The 18,440-nt window shown below is 39.6% G+C and overlaps 1 protein-coding gene across 1 annotated transcript in view; it reads right to left on the reverse strand.

The window, feature by feature from the left end:
• snd1 (staphylococcal nuclease and tudor domain containing 1) overlaps positions 1-18,440 on the reverse strand; it is a 952,477-nt gene that overhangs the window by 810,503 nt on the left and 123,534 nt on the right. Inside the window, exon 11 of the mRNA XM_063072967.1 lies at positions 14,106-14,192. Within this exon, the coding sequence (XP_062929037.1) occupies positions 14,106-14,192 (87 nt within the window). The remainder of the gene's footprint in view (positions 1-14,105; positions 14,193-18,440) is intronic.

An 18,440-nucleotide genomic window follows, 5' to 3' on the forward strand; every position in this document is an offset into this window, starting at 1 on the left:
AGAAGAGAGCGACAGTAGAAGGTTGATTCATGAGAAATCAGCAACTCAGAGATTGGTGCTGAAGCATTTGTTGCATTATCTTATAAAAGTAACTTGGATGTGAATGTATAAAACATGGTTAGCAAGTTTGCAGAGAATGCTAAACTAGGTGGTCACACAGGGGGGAAAAGGTTATCAAAATTTACAGGGCAATTTTAATCATCTAAGTAAATGGCCTGAAATTTGGGAAATAGCACTCAATCCAGATTAAGTGTGAGATGTTAAACTTCAGGAAATCAAAACCAGGATAGGATTTGTGTTATGAATAATGGCACCCCAGATAAATTCCTTTACACAGAATTGTTGGAATTCTCTTTTTCAGCGGCAATGTCAAATCCAATTGGTTGAAGAGATTCAAAGCTGAGAGTGATATTTCTGAATAATTCAGATTTAACAATTGGGCAGGAAAGCAGCCTTGAGGCCTGGGATCAAACATGACCTTGATGCTCAATTAACTACATTGCCTACTTCTGCGTCTAATACCGTTCATTGCATATACAGTCGGCCCTCCGTATCCGCGAGAGTTTGGTTCCAGGAGCCCCCGCTGATACCAAATTCCACGGATACTCCAGTCCCGTATCTAAAATGGCATAGTATTTGCATATAATCTATGCACATCCTCCCGTATACTTTAAATCACCTCTAGATTATTTATAATACCTAATACAATGTAAATGCTATATAAATAGTTGTTATACTGTATTGTTTAAGGAATAATGACAAGAAAAAAAGTCTGTACATGTTCGGTACAGACGCAACCATCGTAGTTCTTCTGGGAACGTTGACGCTGCCACGGCATCAGCTGATGCCGATTCTCCCGTGATCTTTAAGCTCTTGAGGCTGTAGTGCTTTACATAGCCAGCCATCCCTTACTAGCCTTAAATTCCTTCCTCTCACTCACAACACAAGTAACGAACGAACTAGATGCGAGGCTAACAATGCTCAAACAACGAGTACTACTTTTAATCATCTCTAGATTACAGTACTTTACGCTCCCTCTTAGACTTCAAGGAATTGCTCTGACCACTTATTTACTTTTTAGGAGCCATTTCTTCACAGAAACAAAGAGTGCACACACCACAAGTAGCGACTGAACGAGACGCGAGGCGAACAATGTTCAAACGAGTGCTGGAGAACTTCCAGGTTTTTTTTATCCCAATCCGCAGATGTGGAACCCGCTGATATGGAGGGTCAACTGTAGGTACCTTTCATAATATCTCAAAGTGCCACTTTGCAAACGAAGGACAATTAAAGGTGAAGATTCCTCCCCCAAAGAAATTTTTGCTCCATTAATGAGATAGCCACACCCAGAATCGACAAGAGTATTTTAATATAAAAGCACATTTATTGTTCTCATATTTTGGAGGAATCCTCTCAAATATGTAGCTAACTTGATTGAGCAAAAAGATTAAAAAGCAAGTAACCAATATGAAGGAAGCTGAAGAGGAATTCTGACATTCAAATTGTGGAGTAGAGCTATACATATCATTATGTGAATGAGCTTAAAGAACAGTCAGTTAATTTAAAGTCAAAGGAAGGGAATATGTGTAAAGGAAGCAGGAGAGAATCAGAGTGGCTGTCATGCTAGCAGGTTTCGTCATTTCCTGAAAATTGAAATGACATTAACATTCTAATAGACATGATCTTTGGTCCAAACAATGTGCCTGGCAATTTAAATAAGAGCATGCCAAGAATGAAGCAGTTTTCTGGTTCTTCCCATCTACACTGCCATTCAATGAGATCATAGCTGATCCACTTCAAGACCACGTTCCAAACCAAACCCACACTTCAAAACGCAAACAACAGAAATTCTGCAGATGCTGGAAATTCAAGCAACACACATAAAAGTTGCTGGTGAACGCAGCAGGCCAGGCAGCATCTCTAGGAAGAGGTGCAGTCGACGTTTCAGGCCATACTGTCTCATCTTCTAAATTAAATATATTGAAGTAGGATTTTTTGAGCTAATGTACAAAACATTGTGCATCATGTCGAATCAAAAAGAAAAATTCTGAAGTGAGTTAACAATGTACTAAAAATTAAAAACCAAAATTGTGAGGCTAAAAAAAATATTCATTCCTTTGTAATTACTACACTAACTTTCCTCAGGTGCAATGTACCTTACCAACTCACCCAATCTGTCAAAGTAGAAAACTGCAGAATCATCTGTTTTCAGTGAATTCATAAGAATAATTTGTCCCCTTCCCCCATCCAACAGTATGGTAGATTTTCAACAGATCAAACCAAAATACAAAATAGCATTCAAGACAAGTCAGGAAAATGATAATAGATAAGCACAAATCGTGGGAAGGGCACAGACCATCTTAAAGGCACTGAACGTACGTCGGAACTCAGTGCAGACCACTGTGAAAAACTGGAAAAAATATGAAACCACAGCCACACTGTCCAGATCAGGCCAACCAGATCACAGGAGAAGAATGGCATTTGTTAGAGTCTGCTGTGACGCAAAGTCACTCAAAGTGCAACTAGAGATGAAGTTCATGGCTGCACAATCTCTAAGGCACAAAAAAGGGCATTTACTGAAGAGTGGAAAGGAAGCAGCCCTGGCTTGAAAAAAATACGATATCCTTGCCCATAAAGATTTTGCAAAGTGTCACTTAGAAGATACTGTAAAGATGTGGAAGGTGGCCTTGTGGTCGAATGAGCTCAACACTGAACTCAACACTGAGTGTTACGTGTGGCGTAAATCTAATTCCGCACACCAGCCAAGTAACACCATCCCTGCTGTAAAGTATGACAGAGTCAGCATCATGCTGTGGAGATACTTTTCAGGATTGATGGGAAAATGAATGCTGCTAAATACAGAGAGATCCTGGTTAAAAACCTGCTAGCTTCTGCCAGAAAGCTTAAACTTGGGAGGAATTTGTCTATAAACATGACAACCACCCAAAGTACACTGCCAGAGCAGCCAAGGGGTAGTTTCAAATGAAGAAAATTGATGTTGAGTGGCCCTATTAAAAGTTCAGACCTTAATCCAATCTAACATCTCTGGCAAGAATCAAGACTGCTGTCCACTGCCGCTCCCCAACGAATCTGTTACAAGGAGGAATGGACAAATCCTGCTTCATCATGTAAATCCTGCTTAAACAATTATCCAAAAGGACTACTGGCAGTAATAGCTGTGAGAAGTATTGAGCAAAGGGAAATGAATACTTCGGAACTACTGACATTCCAGTTTTTGAACTTTTAATTTCTCATACTTTAGTTTCCTGTGTTTTTTTGGCCTCCACTATGAAAATAGGAACATGTGATTATCAAATTAAAATTACCAGTTAAACTGACCAAAATCCCTGGTTGTAATATTTATATGTGAACAAAGGATTGCGGTCGAAATAATTTTCAAGGCACCATATCTGAGAAAAGAAATATTTCTTCAATCCTCAATGACATTCTAAAAATCCAGTATTGTGCCAACCCAAGGAAAATAGCCCCTCAGAATTAACTCTAATTTCCCCACAAATTCCACCTGCTTCAATGAGAGAGCCTGTTGAATCTGTACAGAACAGAAACATATCATACTCAATCTCCATTCAAAGGGCAAGCACCCTATTCCATCTACAGTCTAGTGAACTTTAACTATATCACCACGTTTCCCTACTTTAAAAAGTGAGCAAAGTAGTACTCCGGGTATGGTCCAAAAGATAAACGATCATAGTTTGAACTGCTTGCTCTTAAATTCCCCCTTGCTGCAATCATAATCGCTTGCTATACCTGTACATTAAATTCTGAGTTTTGTTTCTAAGAACACCAAATTCCCTCTGTTTTCCTATATTTAATAGATTTGCACTATATAAAAAAAAGATACATAATTTTATGCAAGGCTCCTTTCACATCATAAAATGTACATGGTTTGTCAAGATAATGTGAATTCAATGCAATTCCAACCCTACAGCTTTATCACTAGATGACAACCTTCATCATCCTGGCTCCTCTACCTCAATTAAACCGTAACAAGATTTCCAAAAAGACTATTCAGCAATGTTCCTTCAGGCAATATCTCAACCACAGAATAATTATAAAGGTGATAAAAATATGACCCAATTCAACAAAATATAAAGGGTTACAAAAGAACAAGTCACGAAGGGCTTGTAACTGCAAAGTTTCTGAAAATGAATAAGACATCTGTCCTATCTCAATTTGCTTGAGAGTACTATCCAATAGAATTTTTGTTAATCGCGTTTACTCAATTTCGGTTTGAATACAGAATAGATTTAAAAATAAACAAAGCAATCTTCGGTTGACAAAAACTCAATTAAGTTAGCTTATACCATCTCATTCTGATTGAATCCAGTTTATAGCACAAACAACATTAGTGTGCAAAGTACTTTATTGTGCACAAAAGATCTGTTCTGCCTACAGACTAAGCAGCAAATTCACAGTAAAGTAATAAAACATAGCAAACAAAGTGTATCAAAGTGGTACACCTTCACAGCGTAAAAACCTTAACGATTGCAAGGGTCAAAATCCAGGATAAATTAGTTGTCCTTTTCATAAATGGACATGCAATTCCCTCTCTAACATGCTTGGATCTGCACAGTTCTTTTCCTTATTTCCCAGCTTGATTTTGGTATGGACTTGGCAGTACATCACACTAAGCATCAATAAATAAGGAATAATTGCTCCAATCAGCCATACTTATCAACAATCCCATGATCCTCCCATATCCCTTTTGCCAATCAACTGTCCAGCTCTTGGGTTTATCCCTCCCCCTCCCACTTTCAAATCTCTTACCAGCTCTTCTTTCAGTTAGTCCTGACGAAGGGTCCCGGCCCAAAACGTCGACTGCACCTCTTCCTGGAAATGCTGCCTGGCCTGCTGCGTTCACCAGCAACTTTTATGTGTTTTACTTATAATTCCAGCATCTGCAGATTTCCTCATGTTTGATACTTATCAACAATTTCAGAGGCTTAGATCCAGAAAGAAATGAAATCAAAATACAAGTTACCCCAACAAGCTCACTTAACTACATCACAAGATGAACCTAGCATGACTACATTGAACAGGTTCCAAATTGTCCAATAGATATAAAGCTAATGGTAATGTAATTGGTGAAGAATGGACCACAGTTCCTCCCAAATGAAACAGTCATAAGTTTTAAGGTCAGAGTTAGCTTTAGCAGCTCTGCATTTTCAATGAGTTACCACATTGTAATGGTCATGTACATTGTGATTCTAAATATAAGAAATTCACAGTATTAAAGGAACAAACTGTTTGACCACATTTAAGGAGGTGGCTTAGGACGATCAATGCACTGACACTCCCTATAGCAGACAGAAGGGAGACCCCTCTGTAATAACCACAATAGTTTGTCTGCTATTTTGAAGATGGTCATGATAACTACATCCTTGATATCCTCTGCAATATCCTTCTCTATCCAGGTATCAGATCAGGTTGTGAATGTGTCTGAAGGTTTAGAACTTCCACAGGGAAGTCACCTGCTCCTGAGGCATTATCATTTTCCATTTGCTATTTTCCTCTGTGTTCTTAAATAGGTTATCTCTGCTTGAAAAGGGGCAAAGCCTTGAGGTTGTTAAGAGTCAACATATCAACAAATTGATGGACCTTTAGCATTTTCCACCCATCATCCATTGAATGTTGGTCTTCAGGTACCTGTTGAGTGGCTTCTTTTCCAATGCACGGTGGAACTTCTATCCAGGAATGTCTTGATTTTATGATTAAGTTCCAGGATAGTTCCTAGCTATTCTCATAAAATTATTACTGGTGATCTCTGGTTGAGAATCTTCATGGATGGTCTATGAAGATGAGATGAGCTTTTAGAGTCCTTCAGATTTCCAACATCGATCATATATGGCAGTATTTCTGTTGCTGCTAGGCTGATGGGGGCATGTTACAACAGCCATTGATACCAGTCATGATATAAGTGATGTAAGATGCCATTAAGGTCTTTCAGAAAAGTATAGCACAGGAACTAGCTCTCCTGCCCACAATGTCTGTGTAAACCATAATGCCAATTTTAAAGTTAATACCCGTCTGCAGGTGGTCGACATACCTCAATTCCCTGCTTATCTACATAATGCTGAAGGAACTCAGCAGGCCAGGCACCATCTATAGAAAATAGTCTGGTTGACGTTTCAGCCCAAGACCCTTCGGCAGGACTCACCCAGGCAGCATTCTAATTAACTTCTTCCATGCCTTCTTCAAATCCTCCATATTCTTTCTATAATACAACAACCAGAAACTGCAGACAACACTATAACACGAGGAAATCTGCAGATGCTGGAAATTCAAGCAAAACACATCAAAGTTGCTGGTGAACGCAGCAGGCAAGGCAGCATCTCTAGGAAGAGGTACAGTCGACATTTCGGGCCAAGACCCTTCGCCAGGACCAACTGAAAGAAAAGCTCTTCTTTCAGTTAGTCCTGACGAAGGGTCTCGGCCCGAAATGTCGACTGTACCTCTTCCTAGAGATGCTGCCTGACAATACTCTAACATGTGCAGGGTTCTCAGTAATATTAACTGTGAAGTTAACTTTTAACTGCTAATTATAAAATGGCTTCTCTTAAGTGTTATAATGAAATGGCTTCTTTGTAATGTTAACTATGAGGTAATGTTCTCTGTAGCTGAAATGTTTGGGTTATAATTATAGATAACGGAGGAACTAACCAATGGAAGCTATGTTATTCTCTCTGTATGTGTGGGAACCTGGGTCAGTGCGCAGGCTTTACAGGAGGAGAACCGAAGAGAAAGGACGTGCTGGACACACTCTGGTCGACCACTGTGGTTGATCCCAGGTGGCGGGTTGAGGAGGTCGGAGGAGATTGAATAGTGGAACAAAGACCCCGTTAATTGAGCTCCAACGGTTGTGCACGAAGTGGTTGAACTCTGATAAGTTTAGTGCCTTTTACTTTCCTTTTATATTGTATCCCTCTTAATTACATAGTTCCAGTAAGATTTATAAAGTGTGACCTGTAAATCGTACATTGTGCTGTCGGATATTTGATGGGTGAGTTTGTACCAGGGTGCATTACACAGCAACTATGCAAACGTGAGACATGGTTTGGGCAGGTGGACAGGGCTTCCCCTAGATAAACACGAGCCGATAGCTACAACATGACTTCCTGACTTGAGACTCTGACAAATACTATCTGCTATATTTACCACTACGTGCCACTTTCAGGAATCTATAAATCTGCACACCAAGATCCCTCTGTACATCAGTAACCCAAAAGATGGCTTAGATAATACTTAGAATAGCTAAATTCGCAAGGAACCATTTACAAGGCTATGGGAAAGGAAATCCAAGTGGCTAATCAGTAACTGGTTCAAACAACGGGCGTAGACAACCACATGGGTCATTTTCTGGGATTATGTTCTGTGTTGGATGACTAATAGCATTAACAATACATTTCAAAGAGCTTTAACATGTAAGTGGAAAAGCAGAACCACATGAGATGTAGCAGTGCATACTACAGATGACACATTACCAACCATTTAAAAAGATAGTGCAGGATATACTTATCCATGGATTGAGCAAAGTGGTTTGTCCTGTATGCTAGAGAATATTGGCCCCAAGTGCATGGAAGAACAGGCCATAAGGAAAAGAAAGGTCAGGAGTCAGGACTTAGTGAGCCAGATACCAACCGGTCATGATTTCCAACTTATCAGACTGAGTTATCCCAGTTTTATAATACCATTTTCCCTCAGGTCCCCAATCTTTAAAAATCCCAATTTTTCAGCAACAAGTTTTGTTACTGTCATTGCAAACTTTACTACTGCTAAAACAATTTTTATCTTTGTTCTAAGTTACTCAAGATCCAAGAGTCACCGCTGCTTAAAAAGAGCAACTAACTTATCCCATTCTACAATTCCTTCCAGTGTGCCCATGGTCCTTTCTATCCTCTACCCTCACATCCTTCGTCCACTTGGTACTCTCCACATACTTCTTTGTTTGGCTGTCACTGATCCACTCTATTATTGCCCCCTAACCAGAAAAGATGTTCACTCCAAGGGGAAAACAGTTCCTCGCCCCCATGTGCTTCTTAAAGATGATTGCACCCATTATTAGGGCTATGGCTGACTGCAAGGCGGCAACTTTTATTTCATGCCAAATATTCTACTACCTCAATTCAAACTTGTATGGTGGTAGTGGGTCTGTTCCCTTAAAAGTCGAGTAATTCTTCTTCTCAAAGCAATTCATTTTGTTTTACTCTTTCACACATCACTTAAAATCTTTGCTTTCACGTCAAGTTAACTCATCTTTGCTGCTTTCTTATATCAAGCTAGATTGAGGGAATTAATCTCGTGAATGATTTCAACCACCTCAACTTCTATTCTCCTTCACAAATACAAAGCCCTCCTTTATTCTCTGCAGTTAAACTGTCTTCAGATTTTTGTGGCCACCTTCTAGAACTTGCCACTTGACATCACTGACATCAACAAAATCCATCATGATCAGTTCTTATTCCCCTTCCTCCATTCAACTTTTCACATCTATGTCAGAGCAAAGTAATTTCCACTCAACTGAAACCATTCTAAGACAGCTGAATGGTAATAACCGTTTATTGGGAACACGAAGCATGACCAAGTTCTGCTCTTCATGTCGTAACCTGTTACCCATTTATTGTTATCCTTGTTACCCCTGGCCTTGTCAACATCTCACTAAATAATTCTCACAGCCCATCCATCCTCCTCAACATTAGTTTATTGAACAAAGACCATCGTCCCTCCATCTATGTTACCCATATCATCAGTTCAAACTTTTGCTGGTATTCCCCCTTATAAATCTCATTTTAATCTCTCCTATTTTGCTGTGTCAGAACTTATCAAATCCATGGAACATAGCTGCTGAACCCTTATAGATCAGTCAGTCAGTGGGTGCCATCCCGAATCCGGGGTTGGTGGCTATGCACCTCCATCTTCTTCCATCTTGCGACAGCACCGAGTACAGCCTCTCCTCCAGTTTGTTCTCACTGGCTGCCTTGGCACCGCCCATCGCGGCCCCCGCCGAACTCAAGCCCGAGGCCAGATCGGCCTCTGGCCGTGGCCGCTTCTTCGAGCTCAGCCCTTCCTTAGGCGGAGGCATTGGGCAGGTCCAGGTACACGGTGCAGCGCCCAAGTTCATCACGTCTCTTCTAACCAGGTGCATAGCATAGAATTCGTAGATACACGGCAATCTCTTCCATGGAGGATGGCTGCTGGCTCACAAGGAGCTCATCCACCCTTCATCAGGTCTTGTTTTTTTTCCCCTCTTCTAAGTCCTGCTGGGCATCCTCACCAGACTAAATCCGGTGGGGGAGCCAGCCCAAGTCGCCAACCACTCAACCACGGCCCCCAGCCGAGCGCCAGACACCCGCCCCCCCACCGAATCTCTCCCGAGTGTCCAGCGCCCGACTGAAAACCATGGTCGTGTGGCCAGCGACCATACCGGAACTCCTATAGATACAAACCCACAACAACAATAATGAAAAAAAGCCTTATCAAAGTCAAAGGCATCCTGAATTAGTGGACATTAAGGAATAGTTCCTTACAGCCATTTCCAAGCCATTTAGTGTTATTTATAAGACCACATTTTTGAAACTCATTTCTTCATTGGTCATAATCCCCATTGTGAAAAGCACAAAACTCTGTGCAATTGTAGGAAAACATCACTTTTCCCATTCCACCTATTAGGCACACTCCCACAACACCAACTTTAGACAAATATTTTAATCATGTCATTTAATCAAAATCATTTAACATTCAATGTTCCTTTTATAAAAACAACTATGGTAACATTTTATTCTGCACTCTTGTTAATGTTTTAACTTGTGCTACCTCAGTGCACTGCTGTAACCAATTATTGTTGTAATATATGAGCAGTATGCAAGACAAGTTTTTCATTGTACCTCGGTGCAAGTGACAATAATAAACTAATTTCTCAATTTACATGTTCTTTAGAAATAAAGTAAAATGTAGATTCCAATACATCAGCATTGATGGCTTTGAAATCAGGTTATTTCTGGATTACCAACATCATTACCAGTTCACTAATTCAAAGCTGCTTCTGCCGCCTTGTGGCAACTGAATGATACACACACACATTTTTTAATCTAATCATTTTATTCAGTAACCCTGACAGTAATTCATCAAATTCTTGCATTTTGAGAGGTTGACAGTCACAGTGAAAACATTCACATCTGCACAAAAAGCATGTTGTGTTATTAAGGAAAATGGCTCTAAATGTTTAATTATAGCATGTATTTGTAAGAACAAATAACATATATAAGGCGCACTGCCATATTGCAGGTACTGCACCCCCCACAATAAGAAACCAATCTAATCTCTATCCACGCCATGTTCAAAATACTAATGTTAGGTTACCCCTGAATTATGCCACTCTGTGCAATAGAAGCCATCCTTACAATTCAATACGTATCTTTATACGTATATTAAGCGTATCTTTATTTCTCCAACATGACTGGTATCTGTTCCAGAAGTTCGGTGCCCAAAATTAGACACCACACTCTACATGAATCAACAATAAGCTTCACATAATTGCATCACTGTCACTCCTTGGTAATCCAAGTAAGGGAAAAATATTAATGCCTTTATTTTTCCTGTTCCTACACAATGTGTTTCAGATCAAAGGAAGACTCCTCAATCCGAAATTACCTAATTTTTGCTCCATCACCCTTTCTGTATAACTGTCTGTAACTTCTGCCCATTCCCACATTAAAGTAGCTCCAAATTCAAGAAAGGATAGACAAGAAACAGATCACTTTTCCAGATGAAAGTGAGGGGAGTTTGCTTAAAACTAACCTCAAGTGGAAGGATCACCAAAAACATTGAACTGAAGTTTATACACTATATCTCAATCGTTTTTACAGCAAATCATCATTACCAGAATACTTTGCACATCCATACTCACATCATTCTACCGATGTGCAGTACAGAGTGTCCTAACAAACTGCATTACTACTTGGTATGGAAACTGCACTGGACGGACAGGATGCCTCTACAAGGGTAATCACAACTGCCCAACACATTACTGGCATGAGTCTGCCCACCATCAAGGACATAGATACAGAAAGATGCTGGAAAAGGGCCAGTACTATTATGCTCATGGTCTATTTATCAGAGTTCCATCGATCAGTGAGGAGATTACATAGCACCCACACCAGCACCACCAAAATCAAACAGTTAACTTTTCCCAAGCAGTAGGGCTGATCAATACCTCCACCCATTAACTCCACTTCTTTATTATTTCTTGTCAGTCAACTTGCGTATAGCCCAGCATCACTTTATGGACATACAATCAATGTAAACGAGCTATCCTATTTATATTTATTGTTTATGATTGTTATTGTGTTCTTTACTCTTTGTATTTTTTACGTGCTGCATCGGATCTGGAGTAACAATTATTTTGTTCTCCTTACACTTGTGTACAGGAAATGACATTAAACTATCTTGACTCTCATGCTACAGGCAGCCAATGAACACTGTCCACATCCAAACTGTAGCCAATCAAACTGCACAAATAGGATGAGCAATGGATCAATGATTCTTTTTCCACTTGGCACCAACCTACAACATCCTCCAATGTTTTCTGTTTATATCAGTAATAATGAGTTCAAGGAAAAATCAAGTACCCATTTTTAAATACAACCAGAGTAACTTAACTTCCTATTTTGAATCAACCAAATAACACTTTTTCTTGCAAAAGCCTTGGGAGTATGACAGAACCAGTGTCATCTGGAGGGGTGTTGGATAATGTTATTCACCACAGTTGGAAAGTGCAGATTGGCAAAACACCTCAATTCAGCTTTCATAATTTATCCCAGCAAATCCAGGCCATATTTTGTGATGAAATCATCACTGCCTGCTGTTCAAACAAAAATATTCAGTGTCATCAGCTGCTTCAAATGATAAAAAAAAAATCCCCTTGCCAAGACAAACAGCTGATGACACTGCATATTTTTGTTTAAACAGTAGGCATTGATGAGTTTGTCACTGCAAATGACTTTTGAGGAGTGACAGCAATACTGACACATACACAGGAGCAAGCAATGGATCACAAAGTGAATGCAATTTCTCTGGAGTCAGAGTCCATCTACTCACTGAAAGGTGCACCACAATCAAGAATAAATTATTTATGAGAACACCAACACAGAATACACAAATCTCAATTGATCTAAATCAACAATGGAAAAGAAATACCAGCACTCTTTGAACCTACTCAAAAACAGAAAATGATGCACTAATGAATCCAACTTATTTCCTTTCATCAGTTACATCCTAGTCAAATTAATACCAACTCAATCAGTGTAGTTTATCATCTGACACCTCATCATTTTTTAACATAACTTAATGGAAATATTGCTTATAAGTTTGACATTTCCAGTTTTAAAGACGGCAATAATAAATACGCAGCTATGCATATTGGGAAAATCCTGGCACTATATTTAGTAACAATCTGAGCTATGCACAATAAGCTTGCAACCTACACAGCGTCAAACATGAATCTATGCCAGCAATCCTGCTATGAAGACGTAGCGAAATTATCTTTAACTGCATTGGATGGTAAGGAGAGATGGAATTCAAAGTGAATTAAAGCAATTAATACTGAACAACCAAGTATTTAGAGCTATTACTCTCTAAAAAATAGCAGTTGTCAGTGAGTGATAGGTTTCCTTCTCTGTTCATTAGAGGTTGTAAATTAATTTAAATACAATTTTAATACTTAAACAAAATACCTTTCACCAAGTGGCCTGAAATAATGCATCTGTTGTTTTTGAGATATTGCAACTACAATGATACTGCAACATTAATATTTTATTTCCAAATTCACTCCCCATTTAGCAAATAGTCTATTCCTTCCACCAAAGTGCATGACCATACACTTCTGCACACTGTTTTCCATCTGTTACTTTGTCCATTCTTTTAATCAGTCCCAGCCTTTCTGCAGACTTACTGTTTCCACAACACTGCCTGCTCCTCCACCTATCTTTATATCATCGGCAAACATTGACACAAAGCCATCCATTCAAACACCCAGATCATTGACATACAACATGATCCAAAATTGACCACTGCAGAACACCACTGGCCACCAGCAGTCAACCACAAAAGCCTCACCCCTCCTTATTTCCACTATATTCTTTCTGCCAGTCAGCCAATCGGCTGTCCATGCCGTTATCTTTCCTGTAATGCCATGGGCACTTGCCTTGCTTAGCAGTCTCATGTGCAGCACCTTGTCAAAGGCCTTCTGAAAATCCAAGTAAACATCCACTACCTCTCCTTTGTCTATCAACAAGCCTGTTATCTCCTCAAAGAATTCCAATAGATTTATCAGGCAAGATTTCTCCTGAAGGAAACCATGCGGACTTCAGCCTATTTTATCATATGTCTCCATGTACCCCAAATCCTCATGCTGAATAATGGATTCTCACACCTTGCCACCAACTGGATGCTTGTCTTAAGGATGAACTGATCTGTATCTTCCAAATTACTCCCAGATACTGCAAGAAATTCAGCTCTGAATGCAACCTGGATGACAGTGCCATGCTGTAAACTTGAGCAGCACACTGGAGGTGGGCAGTCCAGATCATCATGTTGTTATGGCTACAGTAAAGTCTCAAACAACTATATTTCTTCACTGTCGAATTTTGCACTCAGAATGAAAACTCATGGTGTTACATTTCATAGAATTTTGTCTTGCATTTGAGCAAATTATGATTCAGTACCCTAAACAAAAACCAGGCCATAATGCTGCTCCACAATTTCAATCAAGATATGCATAAATTAAATTTCTGTATTAATGCATATTTCTAAAAACAATAAAACACTGCATTTTTAATTTTGCAGTGCATTAATTTGGAGTGATTGTGCATGCTTATTCCGCTTAGCAAACTATACGCAGAACCTCCCTGCACCACACCCCAATGTCTTTTGTTCATGCACAAGATTGGTAAATTTATCTGCAGGATAGTAGTGATAAAGGATAAAGAATAAGACAGGAGTTGTTGCTGTCGGTCATTCTTTCATGTATGTGGTTGCATTAAAAACTCCAACAATACTTATGAATTAGGACAATTCTTTTTTAGGCTTACCTTTTTGCCAATCAACTTCTTCCTCAGAAATTCTCGGGCCTCAAACATGTAAGGAATATCATAGAGAGGTCGCAGTTTCTTACGGTCCTAAGGATGAAATAAAAGCAAAATTGTTTCATGTAGTGTAAAAGATAAAGAGCACGCGAATAACTTGCTTGTTAAAAGAAGCAAAAACCAAATGGCCAGGTAAAATGCATCTGCTATAATTTTGAATGGATTTTTACCCTTCGGATCTCATTAAAAATATGGCCTCTTTACTGCTTTAAAGTCATTGTTCAACAGAAATGCAGCAAGCGTTATTTATTTGATTTACTTTAAAACCACAAAGTTTCATTATTAATTACAAGCATCTTTGCATGCTTGCCAATCTTGAAAGATCCTTTTGCTTGTTTATACATCGAATATTCACTTTTGTACATTTCATGTTGCTTTTAATGTGCTGGAAGTAGTTCAGAGACTATTTATTGGACCAGTACTGAACTAGTTGGCAGATTGGTTCACAAGAAAAGGTTAGACACATCAGGCATACATCTGCTGAAGATGGGAAGAATGAGAGGAAACCTAATTGAAACACAAGATCCAGAGAGGTCTAGATGGAATAAAAAAAGAGAATATTTAATCTAAAATTACAACTCACTTTTAACAAAAATAGGTTGCCCATTAAAAACACTTAAAAGATTTTTTTTTCACTGCATGATTACTATTTTGATTACATATTCACCAACTTTGACCATCTTACACAGACAGTCCAAGTTACAATCAAATCATCTATATATGCTCCCAATTCATTATAACCCTATGTTTAATGGGGGAGCAAACAAAATTAGTAATATTAAACAGGATGAAAGATTGATATGACAGAAATAATTTAAAACAAATAGTCTTTTATTTAGTATAAAACTTGAATGGCCAAAAATATTTCAAAGTCAATTTAGAAAGTATATACATGTCGCCATATCCAACCTTGAGATTCATTTTCTTACAGGCACTTACAGGAAAATAAATAAAATAGAATTTATGAAAATATATACCTAAACAAAAACAGTTAACAATCAAAGTTGCAAATAAAATAATTAAATAATATTGATGACAAGAATTGTAAAGTTCTTGAAAATGAGTCTGTAGGTTTTGGACTAAGTTCAGAGTTGAGGTGAGAAAAGCAATCCATGCTGGTTCAGGAGCCTGATAGTTGTAGGGTAATAACTGTTCCTGAACCTGGTGGTGTGGGACCCAAGGTTCACGTACTTCCTGCCCAACAGAAGTGAAAAGAGAGCATGGTCTGGATGGTAGGGGTCCTTTGATGATTGATGCTGTGTTCCTGTGGCAGTGCTCCCTGTAAGTGTCCTCAGTGGAGGACAGAGTTTGTGGTGGACTGAGCTACTCCACCACTTTCTGTAGGCTTTTCCTTAAGATTTTCAGATCATGCATTTCAGAGCTGGAAAAACCAGAACTAATGCATTGTTATATGCAAGCGTTCTAAAACAATGCAAGTCGGGCTATGGGAGTAGCAAAGTAGCCCCACTGGATGAAAGGATCCAACATAAAGTCGATCATATCAGAATAACAACCACTGGACTCAAATAGTAGCCATGCAGCATGCAGTTGTTTGGAACAAGAGAAGCCGAAACACCACTAATAATTTTTCAAAATTTGTTTTAAAAACAGAAATACAAATGTATTAATGGAAGACAACAATATTACTGCCATCTGAAGACTATTTACCCATGTATGGGGCAAACTTCATGGTGGATGGGGTACTGGAAAGACAAACAGGGAATGTGGCTTTTATTAAGCACCTTTTACTTTTTAAGAAACTAAAAATGCTTAATTATTTTAAAGTGGAATGACAGTTATAACGCATACAAATACACAATTCAATTGTGTCCAAAATCCTAGAAACATCAATGAGAAACAATACCAAAAGTTACAACCACAAAACTGAACAATTCTCCCAATTTGCCTCTGTCAACAAATAAGCGAAGTCTTTTCTATATTTATCCAAGAATCAATTGCAGTAATGATGACTGTCACAAATATTGATTAAGACACCAAGGACACTCAATTTCAGTATTATGGTTAAGAGAAGAACCATAGCCAGACTACTCGATAATTTGGCAAGAGGATATCACTCAGTACGGGGCACAAATTCTGAACAGAGATACAAGTGCAAACAAACCCCCCCCCCCCATATTCTCCACCTCATCTCTGACAAGCGTGAGGTACTCACGATGTTGGTCTTCCTTTGAATTAGTTTAATTTTTGAAGGTTAAAAACAGAATACTGAAGAAGTATTTTCAAAACAAACACGAGACAGCAATCAACCTATTGAAGGGCAGCAAGATGTTCAAACTAAAAAGCCAATGAGGAGCGGCGAGTAAAAAAAAATACAGCCCAACACATGCAGAGATCATCCAGTTAAAAAAACGAAAGCAGTAAACACAAGAATTCAGCGTTCGTGACTGAGTACCAGGTGACAATTATCATTAAAAAAAAAAGAAATAGTTGGCTTCATTGGAAAGATTGGCATGTTTGATTCCACAAGAGATAACTGGGTCATGTATACTGAGCTAAAGGAACAATGTTTTAAAGCAAATGAAATAGCCAATGAGAATCAAGTACCAATTTCACTGCATGCATAGGGTTTGCTTCAAGTTTGACTGCTCCAACAAAACCATCTAAAATGAGCTTTGCTGATAATGTGAAAGTGATGAAGGAATACTTAAAACTGAAACCATTGTTGATGGCAGAACATTTAGGTTTCCTAAGCAGAAGCAAAAAGAATGGGAGTTAATTTCAGCGTACGAGGCTGAATTGAAGACATTGTCTGAGCATTCTCAGTTCGGAAACAAGGAAATCTGCAGATGCTAGAAATCCAAGCAACACACACAAAATGTTGGAGAAATTCAGCAGGCCAGGTTGCAGCTACGGAAAAAAGTATAGTCGACGTTTTTGGCAAGACTCTTTGGCAGGACGGGAGAAAAGAAGATGAGGTGTAGATTTAAAGAGTGGGGAAGGGAAGAGAGAAACACAAGATGATGGGTAAATGAAAGAGACGTCCTCCTTTTTCAAAGAAAGGAGCTTCCCTTCCTCCACCATCAACGCTGTCCTCACCACATCTCTTCCATTTCACACACATCTGTTCTTACCCCATCCTCCCACTGCCATACCAGGGATAGGGTTCTTTTTCTTCTTCCCTACCATCCCACAAGCCTCCGCATCCAGCACATAATTCTCCGGAACGTCTGCCGCCTCCAACTGGATCCCATCACCAAGCACATCTTCCCCCAACGACGACTTTTTCTTTCCGCGGGGTCGCCCCTACGTGACTCCCTTGTCCATTCCTCCCCAATGATCTCCCTCCTTATCCTTGCAAGCAGAACAAGTGTTACACCTGCCCCTACACCACCTCCCTCACTACCAATCAGGGCCACAAAAAGTCCTTCAAAGTGAGACAAGACTTCACCTTTAAGTCTGTTGGGGCCACATACTGCGTGCAGTGCTCCCGGTGTGGCCTCCTGAATATCAGTGAGACTCAACATACACAGGAAAACCATTTTGCCAAGCATTTACACTCCGTCCAGAAGAAGCGTATTCACCCAACAATCGCCCATTTTAATTCCACTTCCGATTCCGATATGTCAACCCATGGCCTCCTCTACTGTCACAATCAGGTTGGAGGAACAATACCTTGTATTCCGTCTTGGTAACCTCCAACCTGATGTTATGAACATCGATTTCTCAAAGTTCCAATAATGACCCTCCCCTCTCCTTCACCATTCCCCACTCCCTTTTACCTCTCTCATCTTATCTCCTTGCCTGCCCATTGCCTCCCCCGGTGCTCCTCCCCACCCCCCCCCCTTCTCTCTCTTCCATGGCTTTCTGTTCTCTCCAATCAGACTCACTCTTCTCCAGCCCTGTATCTCTTTCACCAATTCCACCCCCCTCCCACTCAGTTTCACCTATCATCTTGTGGTTCTTTCCCCTCTCCCCCACATTTTAAATCTACTTATCTTTTTTTCTCCGGTCCTGCCAAAGGGTCTCGGTCCGAAACCGGCTGTACTTTTCTCTATAGATGCTACCTGGTCTGCTGAGTTCCTCCAGCATTTTGTGTGTGTTGTCAGTTTGGTGTGGACTTAGTGATGCACTGAGAGGTTGTTTAGTTTGTGGAGTCTTACAAGAGAGCATTCAAAAAGGACTCCTAACTGAAGTACAACTTACACTTAAAAGAGTAGTTGAAATTGCTGTTTCAATGGAAGCCACAGAGATGCAACTGAGTTGCAGTCAGGAATGAAAGTGAGTGTGTACAAAATTGCAGTGTCTAGACAGAGGCTGCCC

This window comes from Mobula hypostoma, chromosome 20 (assembly GCF_963921235.1).
Source record: "Mobula hypostoma chromosome 20, sMobHyp1.1, whole genome shotgun sequence".
In the NCBI taxonomy this organism is placed as follows: Eukaryota; Metazoa; Chordata; class Chondrichthyes; order Myliobatiformes; family Myliobatidae; genus Mobula; species Mobula hypostoma.